At 36.5% G+C, this 23,737-nt stretch overlaps 1 protein-coding gene across 1 annotated transcript in view; it reads left to right on the top strand.

Moving 5' to 3' along the window:
- The first annotated feature begins 1,319 nt into the window (after window positions 1-1,319).
- The window catches only part of LOC144435216 (4-aminobutyrate aminotransferase, mitochondrial-like), a 29,983-nt gene continuing 7,565 nt past the window's right edge, over window positions 1,320-23,737 (top strand). The window contains exons 1-7 of the mRNA XM_078123798.1: window positions 1,320-1,474; window positions 9,992-10,080; window positions 14,230-14,262; window positions 19,439-19,556; window positions 20,550-20,599; window positions 20,924-21,004; window positions 23,343-23,435. Of these exons, the coding sequence (XP_077979924.1) occupies window positions 1,390-1,474; window positions 9,992-10,080; window positions 14,230-14,262; window positions 19,439-19,556; window positions 20,550-20,599; window positions 20,924-21,004; window positions 23,343-23,435 (549 nt within the window). The 5' untranslated portion in view covers window positions 1,320-1,389. The remainder of the gene's footprint in view (window positions 1,475-9,991; window positions 10,081-14,229; window positions 14,263-19,438; window positions 19,557-20,549; window positions 20,600-20,923; window positions 21,005-23,342; window positions 23,436-23,737) is intronic.

Raw genomic sequence — 23,737 nt, forward strand, 5'->3', positions numbered from 1 at the left:
AATGTATTTTATTTACTTTATTCACGTTTTTATCACACTTCCATCTAAAGCACACCATGATCAAACTTGAAAATAACATCAATGAAAGATCTGCTTGAAGACAACAACTCTGTGTCCATTCCTATAACTATTTCAGGCAGTATGACCTTGAAAACTCTGGTCTCAGCTGTCACGTGTAACAAATAACCCCAGACAATACATGTAAGCTACAACAACCTTTATACAGGATAGGTACACGTAAAGATTACATATGTACATCATCAGAAAATGAAATATCAACCTAATTAAATAAGCTTACAATTATATTTACGTCTTTTAAAGTTCAATTTACGAATTGCGGGGAAATAGACTCAGAATTACGTTTTAGAAAAAAAAACAATATTTTATGGTCGTTTGCACGTCATGCAATGTTACAGCGTTTTTATAAACTTCTACGTGGATGGAGAAATTGGTAATTTTTAACAGATTACGTAGAAAATAAATCGGTGATGGCAAAGTCCAACGGACTTCAAATTAAGCTTTGCGACCTATATTCAGAGTTTACCAAATATAAAAAGAGGCGATACGAAAATACCCCCTTGTTCACCTCTGTCTTGTTCTAAACTTTAATGATGTTTTATGGGTCATTGTTATCATCTTTATTAATTACGTCGTTGATCACCGGTTGATTTTCCCGTTAAAATTTACAGATTTGTCATTCTTGTGACTCGTCAATGAGTGCATACCTGCGAGCTTTTGTCACTCGGTGTCAGGGTGGAGTACTGTTTACATGTCACCTTGTAGGATTTGAAATAAAAACGAACACGGTATACGTTAACGTATCCAATCATGAGTGTGCCATAAAGGTGGGGGGGGGGTACGTAGTAGACATAACGTTGTGGAATCGGTGTCAATCTTATCTTGTCATTATCTTCAGATTATGGTTATCCATGAATGGAGTAAACTCTACGCACAATCTAATAAAGCACACTCATGAACACAACCAGTAGTAATTTAGTATATTGCGTGATACCATTTGAGCTGACACAAAAAGATTGTGACGTTGAGTGTTATTTACCATCTCCACTGGCATTCTATTATCTGGATACACTCCTCCCCGCTTGTACACTAATATTCATGCCAAATGTAACAACATCCACTGAGAATTCCGAGGATTCTGACATTATGATATTTGAATATATCAAGGCTCCTGTGGCTTCATTTCCTGACGATGTGAGAATATCTTATGTTCAAACATGTGCGAGTGGGGAAAGGTAGCAGTAAAAGGAAGAGCCACTGTGAATATACAACGTAAGACAATGAAAATTGGCTCACCGACGTCGACACATGCTATCTATATCAGAACAGTTTTGACTCACTGGTGATACCGAGAAGGTAATTCGTTGCAGTATGTACACTTCAGTTTCGAGGAATTTGAGCAAATTGACGCCACGTCTTCGTTTGAGTTTTCGCAACGTGGAAAACAGACATCAAGGTAGGTTCGGCTAAAACTTGTCATTACGATTCTTGTAGCATTTCTGTAACAACAGCGTAGTTATTACAAAAAACAGGGTCCGTTATTTATGCACAGTTTCACACCGCGTGCAGTCGCCTTTGGGACTTCATGACAAACCACCCTTAAAAAATCAATATCGGTCTATTTTGTATGTCAACTTTCAGTTTTATCGAAGGAGTTAACATCTCGAGCTCCCTCATACCTAATGGTAATATAAGCTTAATGGCACACTATAAACACACCCATGATGACACACAGACGTGGTCCTGAAACCATGCTCTCCCATCCCACTTTATAACGCTATGAATTCAAATGGAATTACACTGCAGTATGATTATTGGATCATTTGAGTGTCCACCAATGATTTGATGTATGGAATTCCCCTCTCTTGTTATCTCACAATTCACTGGCGAAACGCGGATACGTGTACAAACATAGTTATACCTCTGTATCGCTTACTTAGCATGTAACTGTACTCGATATACGCTTGAACATGACTGCTGTCAATTAGCAGTTCACTAGTTGTTGTATTACGACAAAACAAAACTAACTATAAGCTTAAAATTAATACCAGTATCATCACGTGTGCTTAAAAAGTATTGTACATTTTCGTGATTTTTCTCTTACTGGTCACTTTTTTTACTTATTCAATAAAACGTATAACGAAGCGATCTTTCTCTAACACTATCCACCTCGTTTGCATGTCAATACTAATACCGGACAGTTGTATTATAAACAGTTCATTAAAACTGAGGAGTCGGTGTTGATATTTTGCATGCACATATGAAGGTTTCCATGGTAGCAAATACATTGATACCTGGATGATTGATGGTAAGACCATAATATACATTAGCTCTTATTTTGACAACATTGGCGATGGTTTGTAAACATAGTAGATAGGGTAGGCTATAGAAAGTGTGTCTTTTTACGAACGCATGCGCAGTGACACTCGGATTCCCATTGTTGTGTACACTTGCGTAACGGCCAGACCTGAGATCCAACGGTCAGTGGTCACACACCACACCTGACATCCCCTAGATCATGGAAGTAGGTTCTACTTCCATGCCTAGATCATATGCCGCTGCTTCTACCATGTACCCAGTACCGTAGCCTGTGCGGGGGGGGGGGGGGGGGCAAGGGAGGGAATTAAAACAATTATTGATAAAACTGCAGATATCTTTTCGGAATATTTGGTGAGCCTGGAAAACTATTAAACTAGGTACGCAGTTTAAGACCCACTCTTTGAAGATCCACTTTCAATGATTGTGTTCGACGTTGTCTTTGGTTAAAATGTTGTTTGATATAATTATTTCATTGCACACTGACACTAGCGTTATTCCTCAATTCATTTTGAAGCGACAATTTGCAGTGGAAATAATGGCCCTGAATTTGTAAACAGAGCTGTACCTTCGACATCAAAATCCAAACTTCAATTTCCATTATAATGATACATGTAATGACAAGGAGAATTCACTGAGTTCACCTTGGGTTCCGACATAAACGAGGCCATACAAGTTTTGGGAGTTGGGTAAAGAAAATGATTATTTTGTTGTGTTACTTATTTGAGAAAGCACCATCCATTTTTTTTACTTCGAATGTGACATCTTTTCGGTAACTACTTTGAAAGATACGACATTAGGCCAGAAAAAATGAAAAAGCTGTTCAACCTACCCATATATTTTTTTTCTGGTGATGGGCAATATATCCTCATGCGGGCTTCGTATTTGTTTCAAAATTAAGGATATTTCTTTATATTTTCTGAATAGTACATGTAACAATATACTTTTGAGTCTATTCCAAATTATATAATATCTTATACAGTGGTTTACTTGACTGCATACACAAGCATGAATTGAGATTAAATTAAGCTATTGCATATCGAATGTGCACTAAAAAGAATTGAACAAAAGTTTACGACCATTGGAGTGGGCTGAGCAGTCATTGGGCCATCAAAAGTCTGAAAGTCTTGAAATGTTTTGCTCTTTATTCGGGATTTTTTGGAACCAAATTAAACTTCAGGAGAAGTCATTTACCAAGTGCACATCCGCAAAATATCTTTCAGCTTTGCCACAACAAAATACACATCCAGATAATATGTAATGCATAGCATAATTGTTTCAATTCTGGTATTTTATTACCATATTCAAGCATTGTAAGACTTTAAATTATGTCTATGGTTTGATATTTGTATGCCTCTAAATGGCCTCCTACACTGTCTTATTTTCAATTTTTTCACCTTTGGAGTTGTCTCCTTCCTTCTTTCTCCCAAAACAAGATGGAAGGTGTCTGGCTAAGTACCTCCCTGTATAGGTTAGAGCTAAGTAGAGATATCTCCTAATGCATGTGAAATCCACATCCTGTGTAAAGTAATCTAATAATTGGCTATATCAGTGATATTTTTATGCATCATTGTACCATATGATTTTATATCTACACTGTAGTGTAGGTGACAGAAGGGTGGCTAAAATAATGCTTGAGTTTCATTTGGCGGGGCTTAACATTTTTAGAAGAGAGGGTGAGAGGAACTACACCATTTGTTTAACCGTAAATTGTGTACATTTCCTAACTGTAGCTATGCAGACAAATTGCATGAGATAGTATCAAGATGACTGAATAAGTTCTATCTAAGCTCGACCTGAAATATTTTGCTAACATTATGGTTTGTTTTATCCTTGTCAAGCATTGTGAAAAAAATGAAATCGACCTACATACCCAATGTGATGGGTTAGGTTACCCGTTGACCAGCATTTTTATTTTTTCTTGCCTTACATATGATATTTAATTACGTATGCTAAAATAGATATTATATAAATTGTATGCAAATATATGTAAATTAGCTTAAATGCATGATTGCACCAAGACAAAGTTCTGCCAACCCCCAAACCCCCCCCCCCCCCGGCAATTTGGTCAGGCTACGGCCCTGGTATCAGAGCTCTGGCTTCAACCTGTTTGCGAGTCTGACTCAACAAAAGACTTTTGATATGTAAATATTCGTGTCGTTTTCATTGGTCGTCGTCAAGATCTAAGAGTTGTCGTAACCACAGCCAAGTAAGACATGTTGTAATCAGTCCATAATAGCAAGTTTATGGAATGCAGTGACATACGACCCTATAGTATATATACGTATTTAAAATGTGAAACTTTGTCGAAACAAGCACAACAAGTTTTGGCGCTCTTGTTTCTGTAAGGTGTCTCACCTTGACCAGATATAAACCTATTGTAAATGATGACTTGTTTGGAAATCCTACCCATTCCAGGATCTACGACCACTTATCGTTTTTGGCACTCAAAATCTTCGTGAAGATGAGATTTAATAGAACCTCCGTATCGCTACTACTATGGAAATCAAGCTATAGGCAAACTAAGGGCGTCGTGGACTAAGATCATTGTTGCAACATGTTGATATATTAGCTCTTATGATGTGGGCTAGCATAACCGATAGCGAGTTTTCCTCAAGTGACGGCTGCACATTCAAGCTCATTCTTTGTTTACACTATCTTGATTACAGGGTGATTATATCCACACAAACATGACACCACTATCAACCACATGCAAATCTGGTATACGACAACAATAGCTTTATATTTATGCCTGTCTATAATAGTTTGCCCATAGACCCTACACGAAGGGTCATATGGTTTGCCTTGAGACAATACAGGGAGAGATCTATGGTTTGTCTATAGCTTGGTTTCCGTAGTGGTTTTCCTTTGCACATCAATCAATCAATCCATCAAAAGAATTTGTATAGTGCCAAAATCCAATACGACGTAATGTTCTATGGCGCTGAACAGGAACAATAGTAGATCAATGTAAAAGTTGGAGAAAGCTCTTGCAAACAGATGTGTCTTGATGTCCTTCTTGAATTTATCGACAGTTGAAGTGGTATACTGTTCCATAAGACTTGCGCCACTCGCGATAACGCACGCTCACCGTATTACTTGTATTATAACGGGGTACACGAAGTGAACGAGTTGCGGGTTTACAGTGTTAATCAAGTCGGTCATGTAACCAGGGGGCGGAATGGTAGGGTGGTCAATAGTCATCCTGCTTTTGTAATTGCCAGTAAGTCGGGGGGGGGGGGGGGGTACCCTGTTTAATTACCAATGTTACACACTACCTGGCCTATGTTATGTGTCATGTGAAACTCATTTAAAACTTACATTAACTTTAGCTTTTCGAAGTTGTGAAATGTTATGAATAACCTAAAAATTGTCAACAAATCTCCAGATCTACTAGGGGAGACCCCCTACTATTCCCTCACCCTCAGATGTCATTCATGCAGTCAACCAACAATCGATCAGATGCACCAACTTTTACTGTCATGTTATTAAACTTTTCTAAGTTAATTGCTAAGTTCAGATGATACTGTCTTATAACGATAAATTAAATCTAAAATCTATAATCTAAAAATTGCCTTTTACAAAGACTCAAAAGTAAAGAAACTCTTCAACTCGATCGCCCTACTAACGATACAAACATTAGATGTGCTGACCTTTACTATAATGATGACCTTTACCTTTTGGAAGAACATATTTCTAGCTTTTCCATTGGTGCATGTCAAGATGCTGTTAAATTCATTTTAAAATATATTCACCATGGTAACAGGACAACTGCCCCCCCCCCCTCGGACAACTGCCCCCCGGACAATTGCCCCCGTACAATTGCCCCCGAAGGACAACTGCCCCCCGGACAATTGCCCCCGAAGGACAACTGCCCCCGGACAATCGCCCCCCCCCCCCGGACAACTGCCCCCGAAGGACAATTGCCCCCCGGACAACTGCCCCCGAAGGACAACTGCCCCCCGGACTACTGCCCCGAACGAAAAAAAAAACTAGTATTTCAGATGTACGGGTTTGTCATTCACTAAAAAGTCACCGTCGGCAACTTACCGCCGCAATTTGCGTACATTTTACTCACTAAACACAAACACGAAGTTGAAACTATGTCGTGTTGGTTCTTTCCTGATATTGTATTTGATGTCGTTCCATGTAGTTGCACCTGTGTTACGATCCAAAATATCGTATTTCGGAATTGTGGGAATAAATTCTACATTTCGGCATTGTAGGCCATAGGTCAGAAATAGACTGGCGATGACGAATCTGGGCAAACATGATGTAACTGAAATTCACATGATTGGTTTTAGAGAAAAGTATATAATAACTTTTATGATGGCGTGATCTTATGGCGTGATTTTCTATATTTAGTGGTTGTGTAAATACCATTGTATTGGAAGTATTTTTCGGGGGCAATTGTCCGGGGGGCAGTTGTCCTTCGGGGGCAATTGTCCGGGGGGGGGGGGGCAGTTGTCCTTCGGGGGCAATTGTCCGGGGGGGGGCAGTTGTCCTTCGGGGGCAATTGTCCTAGAATCATTAGTATGTTGCTCTCTAAAAGTATTTGCGAGACATAGCCAAACAGTGCACTCATGATCAAATACCTATAAGCTATCATGTAAATATGATATATGGGTTATCATATTCATGATTTAGAATTAAGTGATGGGGGTTCAGCCTGTTTTCGATTGTACAGAGGAAGGGGGGGGGGGTCAGTGACTTTTTGTTGGTCCAATGGAAAATCCACCGACCCCCACTCCGGCCGGAGAAACTGACTATTCCCGATTCCGCCAGCATAATGGATGGATGCGAAGCATGCCAACACAACACACTGTATGTACTGACTACTATGTAGCCAGCTGTATAACCAGTAGCCAGCTGCATGTCTGTAAGACGCCGATGTTTATGGTTTATCATATTTGACAACTTCAGCATTTCCAGATTGTTTATTGGCAAGGTGATGTTTATTGGCACTGCCAGGGTAGGGTGTATAGTAGACAAGAGACCGTTCTTACGTGCATTTCATTTGCATTTCACAGACTAAATTCAAAATAAATGTATTCTCAACGGGTATTCACGAGATTTATTGTCTTTGTTTTGTTTGTGGTTGGTTGTTTTCTGAGAGAGGCTTAAATTTTCATTGAATTGGAAAGTATCTGAGAGTATATGTGTGTATAGAATCGTCGTTTTCTTCCCATTGGAGTAAAAACATAGTTCCACAATAGGCAGGAAAAATGTTTCTTTATACCCATTCTGGCTGATTTTAACACAATTCACAATATTGCCAATGTCATGATAATGACCCCATGAAGACCATGTTTTAAGTTTTACCCTACCATGGGAAGTCACTGACACTCCTATTTTCATTTTGTATATCTATCAGAAGGAACTAATACACTGACAGTGTCACGTTTCGAGTATAGTGCTTAGAACTTCGCTGTGAGTTTTCAGTTATCGCATGGCCCTGCCTAAATGCCATAAAATGGTACTCGAAGTGTGTCACTACATTTAAAACGTCATGTTGACTTCGGAAAGAAAAGAAAAGAGGAGAGTTGATGGCAACGTTATCAGTCTAGATCTAATACCAACAGTTTGATATGTAGTGTGGTTAATTGTTTAGTTTAGTTACCCTACCTGTCATCGACCTTCTGACATGTATATCAAGGAGAGTAGGTGCATGTGGAGAGCGAAATTTTTGTCCCTTTTCTTTTCAGTTTACAAATGTGAAAAACTCTAGTTTAGATTATGCATTGTGTCTGGACACCTAATAAACCATCGACCCTAGACGTAGGGTCTATGAATAAACCAAGGATTTGAGAATGAATACTGACAAAGATATAATGAGTTGACCCCTTAGCGAGTCAGTTCAGTCAGGTCACGTAAGGTCAGGTATATCATGCAACTATGGCGACTTCTGTGACTACAATGAAGACAACTCTGAACTGCATGCCTTGAAAACAAAACAAAAGGTGCATGACTATTTTCGCCAAAGAAAACTTCCTATGCTTCACAACGAATATACTTTTCGGAAGTTACCGTATGACACGGAACAAAAATAGCACCAATGGCGTTACAATTACATACTTTTTTAAAAAATGCATATGAGAACTGGGTGGTTTCAACAAAACTCAACTCAAAGGGTTTCCAAAAGTTCTGACTATTTTTATTTAAATGTTTATATACACATGGGCAGTATCTTCATTGCTGGGACAATTATCTCAATTTTTTAAAAGTTTATCCACTTGCCTAACCATCCATGTTGTTATTTTTGCAATATACATCACCATTTCACTGTTGCTATGGGCATGATCTTATTGCTTGGCATATGTGCAGTCACCTTTTTGAATGTTTATCCACTTACCTTACCATCCATATTTTTTGTCTCTCTAATATACACCATCATTTGGCTGTTGTTACGGACGTGTTCTTGTTGCTAGGTATTTATATGTCCATGTTTTGAATGTCTTTCCACTTGTCTATTAATCCCTGTTGTTATCTTTGCAATATACACCATGCATCATTTGGTTGTTACTATGGGCGTGGTTTTGTTGCCATGTATATCTGCATACATCTTTTGCTAGTCTTGCGGCTAGACGTTCGGGCTTTCTTTCGATACTATAAGCGAACGAAGTGCGCAGTGAGGGCTTGCCCGAACATCCTCGATAGTGATGTTCGGTCATGTGTCGTATTGTATCGGAAGAACATCCGAGGTCTAGCAGATAGACTAATCTTTTGCATGCTTATCCATTTGTCTATTAATCCATGTTGCTATCATTAATTTTGCAATGCACACCATCAGTTGGCTGTTGATATGGGCGAGGTCTTGTTGCTTGCATTTGAATGTTAATTCCCTTGCATATTAATCCTTGGCGTTATTTTTGCAACATTCATCATTATTTGACTGTTCCTATGGAATGATCTTGTTGCTATGCATATTTGAATACTTTTTTGAATATTCACTTACCTACTCATCCTGGTTTTAACCCTTGCAATAGACACCACCATTTGGCTGTTGCTATGAAGGTGATCTTGTTGCTAGGCACAATTGCATACATTTTTTGAATCTTTATTCACTTGTCTACCCATCCCAGTTTTCATCTTTACAATATATACAATCATTTGGCTGTTGCTATGGACGTGGGCTTGTTGGTAGGCATATTTACATACATGAATCTTTATTCACTTGCCTACCCATCCTTGTTGTTATCTATGTAATATACATCATCATTTCACTGTTGCTAAGGGCGTGGTCATGGTTGCTAGGCCAGTTGTGTCAAAATATTGTGACAAATAACTGCAGAATAACATCTCCAGAATCATCCCCACCAAGTTTTTAGAGTCACCAAGTGTCATGTAGCTTTCGAGATATGTTTTTGTTCCCAAACCTTAAAAAAAGGTTTCCTGAAAAACATTGCATTATTTAGGCCTAGACTGATCCGTGTTTACTGTGCAGCATCCAAGTCCAACACTTGTTTGATATATTGTTGGAAAGGAAAGCATGGAATCCAATATCAGTAATCTATGTATTAAAAGGCCAACCACGAGACCACCTTGTACAACCAGAGATATTTGCTTTTGTTAACTGTCATGTTATCACAGTGCATCTGATTCACGTGTAACATCTTTTTGACTGTCAAATTAAATGAACCAGGCTTTCTTTGTTTAGCCCGCCACGGGTCACAGGTTACCAGTCTATTTCCAGACGAATACGATGCACCTTTGATGAAGACAACTGTACCTGGTCCCAGGTCAAAGGTGAGATGAAAAGAGATAATTTTACCTCGGGGATATTTTTCGCCCGGGGGTAGTCTCATAGAAAGTAATACGGGTATGTGCCACCTAATGCGTAACTATCCCTAAATACAAGTCGATTTATAGGTCGATAGGATCGATGGCATGGGAAACGTCTTTATGCATTAGCAATACCTCCACAGCATCAGAATAAAGGTAACTGACTGGATTATAGTAATTTACATAAATTTGCATGCAATTTACATAGTATCTATTTTAGCATACACAATTAAATATCATATGTAAGGCCAGAACAAATAAAAAAAAAAGCTGTTCAACGAGCAATCTAACCCATCACATTGGGTAGGTAGGTCGTTTTTTCACAATGCTTGACAGGATGTAAAAACAAACCATATATAATGATAGCAAAATATTTCAGGTCGAGTTTAGATAGAACTTATTCAGTCATCTTGATACTATCTCTTGCAATTTGTCTGCATAGCTACAGTTAGGAAATATACACAATTTACGGTTAAACAAATACTGTAGCTCCTCTCACCCTATTTTCTCAAAAGATGTTAAGTCCCGCCAAATGAAACTCAAGCAATGTTTTAGCCACCCCTTCTTGCATCATCATCACTCGTAAATAATTTTAGCCGTTCAACAAACCTTCCCAAACTATTGACGTATAATAATAATAATTAAATAATAAGTATATAGTAATAATAGTTTTTATAATAATAATAATAATAATAATAATAATAATAATAATAATAATAATAATAATAATAATAATAATAATAGCAGTCGGTGTAGGGCCGCCATACTGTGTTGTATATACATATGCTCAATCTTGTATAAATACTAACTCACCAATCACCATATAGGGTATACATACAATGTATAATATATTCTCTAAATCCTGTAAAGTAATACCCAGTGATTAAAATAAGCCTACAACCCATATGGTTGTACTGTTTGTGACTATTTTATTAAAAAATAATCCGGGGAATGAAATAAAAGTAGCGACCACATTAGACGTTTTAAATTTCGCGACCGAGTCATTATCATCGGGTAAATATGTGCCTCGATGGCTATTAGTTCTGGTATTGGGTTGGGTAAATGTTTCAGCGTTGGGTAGCCCAAAATGTTCTATCAATTGGTTATATTAATTTGAGATATTTATATCTGCAAACAGTTGATACATTTAAATATTATAGTAAGTATCTGGATAACACTGCATAATAATTACAATAACAATGTTAGAAGAGCAGCTGCTATACTCAGAATCCCCCTGTTGCACAACTGTAACAAAATCCACCGATATTTTTAACTGTGCCCCTGTGGATGGTATACCCAAGGTATTGACCACTTGATGACAGGAACAAGCCACTGCCATTAATTTTGATATATCAGAAAGCTGCTCCATTTCATCGTCGTAAAGCACAGCCTCTTTTACGGCACCGTGCAAGACCAAGAGGTATACATTTCGGTGCTTCGATTCAGCAGAAATGCATGCTCAGGCTTGCGAGAATGCATATGCTCCATTGACATTGTATATGGTAGTAATAAAAGTAAAAGGCAGCTTACGAAGAATATCGCGTACCGCTTGGTGAAAAATGCACACGTTGTAAATTAAACCACGTGTATTCTGACTTGTGATTGAATAAATGACCTCTGACCTCGAAATAAAAAAAATCAATATTATAATTGTCAGTATATCATGAATCACGGCCCCTTTCACTTCTTCACATCTTCTTTTCTTGTACGAATTGCATCTATCGACTGCATAAGGCATCATATTAAATACCTTTCACGACCAATCTGTTTTGAATTATTCATATGCTATCAACCAATATATCTAGCATATCGTATTACTAGTCATATTTTATTTCTCGAAACGCATCGTAATTCGAAACTACGTGTCTTTTTATTTATGTTGGGTATTTTTACTACATTTGGGCAATTTATCCAGAAATATTGGAACAGATGCTCGGGAGACCTCAAATCTCTTGTTTCGGTTTTACAATCTGGGGATAAACAATTAGTACCCTCCTCCTCCCTCCTCCCTCTCTCTCTCTCCCAGTGTTCAAAGAAGAGGGACAATCATAAATCAGCAAATTTTCATTTTTGACATTGAGTTGTGGCTCAAATTAAACCTCAGGAGCAGTCTTGTAGAAATTCAAATTATCTTTATATACGACGCACGTACGTACGTACGTAAAGACATTACATAATACTGTGTGCGGAGGGTCATCGAACCTTGTTTTCGTTTGTGTGTTTGTTTGGGGTTTTTTTTTTTGGGGGGGGGGGATTTGTTTCGAGAAGAGCTCACAGGGGGCGGGGCCAGTCTATTTCACTAAGTCAACAGACACAAAAACTACCGGCCCAATCCCAGGGCAGTGAAAACTGAAGGTTCCTTTTGGTATATATTTTCTTCACAGTCCGTTTCGAATGAATGAAGGAATGAATTCCCTTCTAACGTTATAGTTTTTATCCGTTAGAAGGCAATTCATTCCAAAGTCATGTAATGTCATATGATTTATGTTACATATGTAGGTTGTATTCTCCGGATTCCCACAGAAGTTGAGTCCAAGAGTTACCAGTATCTTTTTAGTCCCCGCGGACGAAGTCCGGAACGGGGACTTATGGATTGGGTTCCGTCTGTCCGTCCGTGCGTCCGTGCGTCCGTGCGTCCGTCCGTCCGTCCGTCCGCAGCCGTTTCTTGGAGATGCCTGTACCGATTTTTTTCAAACTTGGTACAGGGGCAACATGCTATGGCATACATATGCACGTCAATTTGTTTTATGATACGATCCAATGTGGCCGCCTAGCAGCCATTTTGTTTGTGAATTTTCCCTGTCTAAAGCCATAACTCAGACATGCTCACACAGATCTCATTCAGAGTTGGTATTAGGACAGTGTTCTATGGCATATATGTGCATATTCATTGTTGTCATGATACGATCCAATATGGCCGCCTGGCAGCCATTTTGTTTGTGAATTTTCATGTCCAAAGCCATAACTTAGACATGCTTGAACAGATCTCATTCAAAGTTGGTATTAGGACAGTGTTCTATGACATACATGTGCATATCCATTTTCATTGTGATACGATCCAATATGGCTGCCTGGCAGCCATTTTGTTTGCAAATTTTCCATGTCCAAAGCTATAACTCAGACATGCTTGAACAGATCTCATTCAAAGTTGGTGTTAGGACAGTGTTCTATGACATACATGTGCATGTCCATTTTCATTGTGATACGATCCAATATGGCTGCCTGGCAGCCATTTTGTTTGTGAATTTTCCATGTCCAAAGCCATAACTCAGACATGCTTGAACAGATCTCATTCGAAGTTGGTATTAGGACAGTGTTCTATGACATACATGTGCATATCCATTTTCGTCATGATACGATCCAATATGGCTGCCTGGCAGCCATTTTGTTTGTGAATTTTCCATGTCCAAAGCCATAACTCAGACATGCTTGAACAGATCTCATTCAGAGTTGGTATTAGGACAGTGTTCTATGACATACATTTGCATATCCATTTTCATATTGATATGATCCCCCATACCCGACCAATCCTTTATTGTTGTAGGCATGTTCCATGTCCGACAAGCAGACACAACATATCTAAGTCTGTTTGATTTAGGTTCACAAGTGTTGTTGCGTGATCAGAGTAGTGCTAATTCCTTAAAACCCAATCATAGCGGGGACCAGCGTGCGAAATTAACGCCGGTCCTTCGGCCCAAGACCAACAGATTTCCGTTCGGACCAACAGTTTTTCAGAATTACAACAACGTATCGGTCCTTATGACCGACTGAAATTTGGAGTAAATATTCAAAGATATATCCAATTTCACCTACATGAATCTGATCTTGTTATTGTGTAAACTTTGTTATTAATGTACGACCTTGAATCAAACGGGCAGCTGTTTATCACCAAGTACCTACTCTAGGAGAACAACGTGGCCAAATAAAAGTCCCCATTTTTACGCATTGTTAAATATCATGGCAAATGCAACATGTATGCCTCATACAGATGTATTGTTACAGAATGTCGATAGGTTAAAGTTCTTTGATATTTTAGGACAAAATAATGACTGGTAGTGATAAAAGAGTTTCGAAGTTAACAATAGCATGTCTTCTGTTTCTTTTTTATTGCAGGAACTGTTGAAAAAACTGGACGATGTCACAAAGGTAATTATAAACGTGCATGTACATGTCTGTGTCTTAAAGTGTGCGTATCGATATCTAAGTCTGGATGTGTGTGTATCTGTGTCTGTCTTAGTATAAACTACGACAACTTGCTATCACAACTTGCTATCGTGATTTTCAAAATCGTTATACGAGATTATAGACTCTCTACTCAACTCCTGCCGCTAAAATGACTCGTAGCCCCGTCATAAATTAGGTAATTACATGTTGTAATCTAACTTATGACTGTTAAGATTCATTTTGTTTTGTTCGCGTTGTTCTCGTCGTCGTCGTCGTCGTCGTCGTCGTCGTCGTTGTTGTTGTTGTTGTTGTTGTTGTTGTTGTTGTTGTTGTTGTTGTTGTTTTGGGTGATTTGTTTCATCTTATTAATGTAAAAGTGCTCCCATTTCTCCTCTTAAGCCATGCTCTATCTATAGCTACTGACAGAGATCTCAACTAAGGATTCTACAAGCAGAAGACAATGATTTTATTAGCTTTTAAACCCGCATTAGATGCAACTGGGACATTTTTTGCATCAAGTAACCAAATCTACATGTTTTTTCACTAGAACTGGTCAGTTACTTGTAAAAAGACATTGTATCTGTTAATTAGTGGTCAAAATTATCCATAGGTAGTGTAGTGGTAGTGTAGTGGTAAGTTTGAATTTTGAGCAAAAACTAGGATTTGAATCTGTCACCATGTTAAAACTGTACTAGACAACTCATATATTCACTGAAAATTGTTAAAATATCAATAATTAGACATTGTACATGTTAACCAGTGGTCGATATTATCCACAAGCAATACAGAAATATGTTGACATCGTGACCGCCATTTAGGGTGCGGACCTAAAAATCAATCTGATTTGAATTATCATGTTTACAGCTACAAAAAATACTTTTATCCACAGGTGATGCGATACTAGTTCACGGGGTACCATATTGTACCTAACAAAACATTTTTTTAAACGTTCAAGCTGCTCTGCTTCGAACTTTTTCTTTGTTGCAAGGAAATGATATGACAATCATAAACTAGAAAAATTGAATATAAGATAGAAAACAAACTGTGATGCCTAAATCATTGTCAGGTTTTTTCGCCATAACTTATTGCCTTTGTAAACTGTTTTTAAAAAAAAGGTTTCCACCACATGGTTACATCGCACGTGCATGCTGATAAATTGTCTCTTGGCGCAGTACTGTCACAGATGACATATTTATAATTTCAGTAAATTCAATATTTTAACAACATCGCATGTCCTAGTTTAACTGAAAGGTCAACAGACTGTCTCAAGGATATCGGATTCAGACCACAAGAAGATTCCAAGCGTACTCGAGTACATGAGACGACGGTATGTTGACCTTTCAGTCAAACTAGGACATGCGATGTTGTTAAAATATTGAATTTACTGAAATTATAAATATGTCATCTGTGACAGTACTATGTAAATTTTTCGAAATGAAACGCAGTGTTGGACATGGCCTTATATTCTAGTAAAACTATTGCGGTAATCCGTCATGATATTTCTGATGCGTCATGCATAGCATTCCTTGTCACCATGCCATGTAAAACAGCGCATGGTTGAGTCTGGTAGTTGTTTATCAGCTCAGGCCACTAATCAGGCCACTGAGTTTAAAATAAATTCATTCATGATTTATATACCAACATGTATTCAAATTCAAATCTATGCGTATGGTGCTGTCAATCGTGGGAGATTGAATTGAAATAGACTGTCTATTGTTCACTTTTAAGTAGTATGACCACTAGCACTGACCTAGATCTTGCTGTCATTCCCCATATACACTACTTTGGTTTTAGGTAATTCAGGACGTCGTATGACAGACAATCTGTACATTCTAAAATCCATAGTTAACAAATATCTGTATGAAAGTAAATAAACTTCAAATCAAGATAAAGAAAAAAGTAAAGGTAGAACTAGAAACAATTGCAAACAAAATAAAATATTTGCCTGTCTTATTAACCCGAAAAAAGCCTTTGACAGTGTTTGGCGTGTTGGATTATTTCAGAAATTATTGACCAATGGAGTAAATGGAAAAAAATGGAAAGAATAATCAAAAGCATGTATGAGAATGTAAATTATAAAAACTTAAAATTGTTTAACTACATATTTTTACTCCAATACTTGTGTCAAACAAGGCTGTAATTTAAGCCCTACTTTGTTTAATTTATATCTTAGTGACTTGCCCTCTATTCTTAACCCTAAGAATTGAGACCCACCAACATTGGACAATATACCTGTCAATCAAATGTCGGATGTATGTAGATGATATTGTCATTTTATCAAAGTCAAACGAAGGTCTTCAGAATAGTAATAACAAATCCTGCAACCATACAAAGAAATGGCACCTGACTGTTAATACAGACAAAGGTCACGATATTCAATAAGTCAAATAGACTCCTTAACTAATAGTTTATTTTTCTACGAAGAAAAAGAAATTACAACTGTAAATAGATTTAAGTACTTAGTCCTGTACTAATGGCAGATCTAAAGAAGATATGAATAATCTACAACAGGAAGGACTCAAGGCCTTACTCTCATTGAAATCTAACTTATCTTAATAATCCAGTAACGTTGTCTCTTTTTGACAAATTAATCCGTCCTTTACTAACTTATGACTGTGATGTGTGGGGTAGTGAAAGTAGCATGTCATCTCAAATCGAGCTTGAGTTTCTGCCGTTTTGTCCTAGGCATCCCCAAACATCACCTAAAATCGAAATTTATGGTGAACTCGGCCGTTATCCAATATATGCATATATTAAAAAAACAATTATTTTAATATTATAATCATACAATTGATTCCTCGAAGCCACTACTTAAAGAGTCTGTCATAGTTAACATAAATACAAAAAGTAAATGGTTCAGTACAATATTGAGAATCTTTCAAAGATGTCTGATGAGCAATGTTCAATTTAACACGAATACTAAATTTTCAAAAGAAAGCGTCATAATTCAAATAATAAAACAAACTGAGAAGATACAGATTGTTCAAGACTCACTTTAAACTTGAAGAATAGTTAACAAAATTGAATGACAGTAAACTACGTAATGTATTGTGACATTTCAGATTGGGCATACACAATAGGAAGATACTTAAAAATTCCCCTGGAGGAAAGAACATGTTTAATTTGTAAGTCAAATAATGTTGAAGATGAGGCACATTTCTTATTAACCTGTCCGTTATATCACCATCTCAGACAAACGTTAATTTAAAAAAAATTAAACTGTATGTGCCCACATTGGAAAATTTAGCGAATGATTTAAAAATTCATATCTTTAATGACTAACGATAATATTATTATTAATGTCACACTATATACGTTATAAGTATATGCTCAAACATGAGACATCAACACCTACTATAACTCATTCAACGCATTACTATGTTTCAATTTTATAATAGATTATTGATATTATTATATGTTTATTTATTTATTTTTCTATTTTATTATTATTATTATTACTATTAATTTTTAACTTTTTTATTTTTTTATTTCTAAATGTATACTTTAGATATATTTCATTGTATTTTACTTCTTTTGTGTTTGTTGTAACCTTTAGTAATTCCTCTGGGAATTTTTGTGTTTGAAAAATTTATTACTAGACGCATGCTAGATTATGTATATTGTGAGGAACAGTTCAAAGGTGGAGAAATATAGGATATGTTTTATCTGATAAGTAGTCATCATCTTCTGAGTAGAGAACGTGCAGTTAATGCAAACACAGATGTCACTACAATTGGTAGCCATGGCAATCTGACAAATGTAATAGCAAAACTTGTATTGAGAAGATAATCATAACTCATTTAAGCTGCAACTGGAACGTTTTAAAAATATTCTGTTAAGTACGCAGCTTATAGCTAACTCGTAATAGCTTACACGTGAACATTATCGCGATCATGATTTCATCCTGGTTCTGTACTACTCATGGATAATATCGACCACTGATTAACATGTACAGTGTCTAATTATTGGTATTTTAATAATTTTCAGTGAATGTATATATTCAAATTTGTTGGTTGTCTAATACCCCTATTACAACTAGTGCAAGAAATTTGTAGTCAAAGTAACCCTTATAATTTAATTAAACAAGACTGAATGAATGAATATCAACGGAAGATCATTTGATAATTCATTCTTATGTTCTCATACTTTGACACATGTAAGTATTTACCTTGGCGAACTAGGGGTATATAAGGCCCCTAACATCATGGGGGTAGTATTGTCACATTTGAATGCATACAATGCGCTGATTCCTCCATTCATCATGACAACAATGAGCAGCATACAGCAGGTGATGTTCGTACTGAATTTGGTATGTGTGGACGTGTGAGTGTCTTGAGAATGGTATATACAATTTTAGACAAAACATGATCAAACTGGGGCTTGTTTGTTACTCCTACTGAAAAGTTCAATGATCTGCTGTCAATCATGCTTGTTCAAATACGGGTAGTACGTATACAATCCCCCAACGTTTGTCCACAGGGTGGACATACATACATAAATAGCATCGACAACAGAGTGATTACAAATCAACACCAAAAATTAGTACATGTTTTCCTATATATATCGCGAAATGGTCACCATTTCCCATATAGGAAAACATGTACTAATTCTTCTTGTTGATAATCATTTGTAATTACTCTGTTGTGGATGATTGTCACTATTTATTTAATTTTTGTCTGTCTATTTGTTTGTTTTTGTTATTTTTGTTTGTTTGTTTGTTTGTTTGTTTGTTTGTTTGTTTGTTTGTTTTCGTAAACATAACTAAGTTAACGGTAATCGTGAAGTCAACATGAATTGCAATCTATACCTTTGCATACCTTTGCATGTTAAAATATATGAGGTTTTTTCGGTATTCTAGATACATCAAGCGAAACTGCCATAATATGCAGAAGATTCCATCATAATGTCGGGGGTTTAGCGAACAGTTGGCGGGTATAGGTATATTAGCGAACAGTGGTTGTGTATAGGTATATTTTACGGCGTAGTAGTTCTGTTTTGTGGCCTTTAGACACAAGAGTTAGACCAGTGAGTTAGATCACGTGCATGTCTCTCATGGTCGAATGAAAGCGTACCTTGTTATACATATTTGAGATGCGACAAATGTATGTTATTAATAAACGGTTACTGACTATATGTTATGCATTCGTGTCTGTTTTAGAACGTTGGTCACGTCTTCTATTTCTGTGATTACAACAAGAGTAAAGGCAATTACCTAGTGGATGCTGATGGTAATCGATTGCTGGATGCCTTCACACAGATATCTTCTATTCCCATAGGTAAAGTTGCTAATCAATAGTTTATTTTATGGCATTTGTTATGTATGAGAACAGTAAGTACTCCTGCTAACGCTATAGGAATAATGGCGCAATCAGTTATGCGTCGTTGGGTCAAGGAACTTTTGGAATGATGTCACTCTTCGAATATCCTACTTCTTAGGTGGCCATATATGGTTGGGTATTTATTTTGGCTGTTAAATTTATAAAACAATTTCATCATGACTTCCTACTTGAGAAATCAACGTGAAACAACATTGACTAAGTCTGTGTTTGTAACTCAATACATTGCAAAAAGCTATTAAAAAAAATTCAAGTTTACTACATGACCTTTAGAAATGCCTATGTAAAGAAGTATTGTAACGTATATTTATTCAATTGCTCGGGTTGTAATTTACCGCACTGGTTATCTCATGAGATAGCAATTGATACGGATACGAAGCCTTTATAAGGTTCACACTAATAAGGTAGACAAAAAATGATTACGACAAAAAAACGATTGCGACAAAAAAACGACTACGTGATATCTATTGCATGTATTTTTTAGCCCCAACAGGTGACTCCCAGAGGGGGCTATATTGGATTCCGTCCGTCCGTCCGTGCATGCACTCTCATTTCTCAGACAGACATGCATCAGGCTATTCCAACAAAACTTGGCAAAAATCTGAAACACCACGTCACTTAATCACGCGAGCTTGACCGTTATGGCAAAATGATGGTCATATTTGTGTTGACCTTTGATCTTGACTGCCATCTTCAAGGTCAAATAGCAAATTGCTCTAACTTATAATGTTTTGTATCAGATACCATTCAAGTATCTGCTCTGATAGCTATAGCTGAGGTATAGTGTTAGATTCTAGAGTCTTGACCTTCATCTTCAAGGTCATACAGTAATAACACACATAGCACAATAACTTTGCCACACAACATGGGCGTTTGTCATATTCAAAGAAATGAATATCAATATCATTTTTCCATTTGACTTTTTTCGACCAGGTTACAATCATCCAGCTATTATAGAGGCAATACAGGATCCAGCAAATTTGGTAAGAAAAAAAACATGTTCAAACTTGATGCATTGATATTTTATTCAGGTATTTTTATGTTTCTGTCGGACATCTCAAATTAGATTACGGATTGTTAATATTCAAAATGGCGTGTATGAATAATTAGTGTCATTGAGTTTTTTAAAGTATAATAGCATTATATGATACACTCACGGACATAAAGATTTGCATTTACTATCTCAATAAATGAATTTACAAAACCGCAAACAAGAAAATGACGGATATCTCGCTATATTTTCAAAAGCTATGAATTGCAGCATTAGCATAGTGATACTGTAATTTTTGTGTTTCTTTCCACCCTAGGCATTATTCGCCAATAGGCCAGCATTGGGTTGTTTCCCCAACGATGATTATCCAGAACGAGTACAGAATGCTTTGTTATCAGTAAGTATGCTGAATTCTGCCTAGTATTTATTCATTTCTAAAATCATCCAATTATGATATCTAATAATCTAAGCCTAGTGTAATTTCGACAATATACATAATAACTAATCTAACACATGTCTAGAGTATTCTTTAGGTTTTTAAAGACAAGGTATTCTTAATAATGGTAAGCAATCATCGATTACTACCAGTACGTATGTACTGTTGACCAACATAGAATGGACATGTGACAAACGTCCGCTATATTATAACCTATGGATGCATATGGACACATTTATTTATGCTGGTCTATTCGTCTCGCCCAAAAGTTCGTTGACCGTGAACTAGAATATTATAATTATGTTTTAATTATAGACCAGACAGAGATACGAGGTGTGTTCAATTGATGTTATTAAGTAATGACCGTTATTTGTATGTCCTTTCATTATCTTTCAATGTTCTCAGTTCATCCTTTCTCTTTATTCTAATTTTATCAATTATATCGCATTGCGTCTGTTTAATCTATGTATCAAACGACTGTAATTCATTAACCCTATATCATATACATGACGATACAATAGTATGGTATAAAACATAGTATAGTAGTGTATTACAGTGACATGGAGAAATAAAAATGAATTGCAATAAATATACGGAATAAATAAAACATCTTCCCAGTCCCTTCCAGCTTATAGGTCACTTTTTCCTAAAAAATAAATTAGTAAACCAACAAACAAACAAACAAACAAACAAGCAAACAAACAAACAAACATACATAACATAACATATATAAGCTTACATACGGTGTAACACGAAATGACAAATGTCAAAGCTTACAGTGTTTCCTAAGCGTACGCGTTCGTGTAGTTATTTACTTTCGTATCGTATGTTCCAATTCTGAATGATTTAATTTATTACGCAAAAATGTACACGTGTTTCTGATAACCCGACCGACCCTAGTTTAAGCCGTCGATCCTAAACATGTTTTAAACATTTAAAACAGAAAAGATCAACTATTCTTTAATTTGTCTTTTTGACCTTCATGCACGTCTGTTTTCTTTCCCAAGTGATGTTTGTACGTATTTTATCAAACTATCACACTGAAGGGTATTCTGACCAATATTTCGTTTGGTTTTGGCCGGGTCTTAACAATATTTGTCAAAAAAAATTTAAAAAATGAAATAACATCAAAAAAAGGCCTTGTTATCGGAAACACACGATTTTTCTTGCCTTGTAGTCGGAAATTTATAATTTTGTATTTTCTTCCTCGGTTCAAAAAAAGTTAATATTTCTTCCTTTTAGTGTGAAACCTTTGTACATGTGTTACTTCATAGGTAGCTTAATATAACCTTTCAGTGTCTAAGTATGGTAGTTGTGGGTAGATCGGCAGAACGTAAACGATTCTCCACTCTAACTGTCTTTCTAGGGTACCAAGATCTACGAGCTTGTCTAAGTTAGGAATTAGCTACACAGGTATCTTCACATACACGTACGCTCCTACACTCAGGCAGAGAGAGACACCGTACACCAACAGTTGATTTGTAATCAACATCCAAGAATAGTCTTTATTTCTTCAAGTCCCTAACTTATAAGTTCTAGTTGTCACCTTGAAAATAAGGTGATGTCATCTTTGTAAACATAACTAGTTATAATTAAATGATCTCTCACCTAGATTCATTGTTCTAAAAGACATGGTGAACTTTCCACCAGAATATTTAAGATTGAGATTCAAGATCATGCCATATGTAAATTGTTCACGTGTAAGACAAATGTTGATCACGCCATTGGAAAATTAAGTATTAATTTCAATTCAGTAATCAACAAGTTATCTTGTTTACAAGAACTAGTCGATGCTGTTTAATCAAAACACGTGACATTTGTTATCTAGCGATAAATGTAATAAGTATAGGATTAGTAGATAAATCAACATATTATTTGATCATGCTGTTGTTAGCTCCTGTTTGTGAATAAGTAGTATAGATTGAATTTAACGTTAATTTAGGTAAAATATGCCAACATTCCGAATATGATATTTCTGGATCGTAACACATGTACATCTACAGAACCACAGTAGTCGGATAGCTTTGGCGAATACAACAAGCGTTCGCAACCAAAATTGTTAGAACTGCAAACTTTCGCTCAAAGTATACGTACCATGATAACACGACGACAACAACTGCAAATTAAATAAATACACACTCACTAATGTCGATTAATAATGATTATGAAATGAACTGCAGAATATCCGTATTGTTGTCATCGTAAAGACATTAGCCGTGTGATGTTACTATACGTGACTGACAAAAAAGGAAATTCAAAACTATAAATGCAATGTTTACTTTCTTTTCACGTGTCATAGGTTGCCCCTCCAGGACTGAACAGGGTACAAACTTGGATGTGTGGCGCCTGCTCTGTAGAAAATGCATTCAAATTGAGTTTTATTTGGTATAGGGTAAGAATTATTTTGCTCATTATATAAGTTGACTTTTAAAAAAAGAATAAGTCTAGGAAATGGTTACAGCGAAAAAGTTTGCCCGAAAAAGTGAGTTATGAATATCCTTTCCTGAATTTTTAAATATATAAAATATGCCTTTGCAATGTGCACAGTTGTGGAAACTAAACTTGCTTATCTAGGATCCTGTTTTGCATCAAATGGTTCATGATCTCGATAATGTTGTAATCTGCTTTAAAATGTGAATAATTCACATACAGTGATAATCAGAAGGTTACTACCTGTGTACAGGTGAAGTGGTA

Source organism: Glandiceps talaboti, chromosome 5 (assembly GCF_964340395.1).
Source record: "Glandiceps talaboti chromosome 5, keGlaTala1.1, whole genome shotgun sequence".
NCBI lineage: Eukaryota > Metazoa > Hemichordata > Enteropneusta > Spengelidae > Glandiceps > Glandiceps talaboti.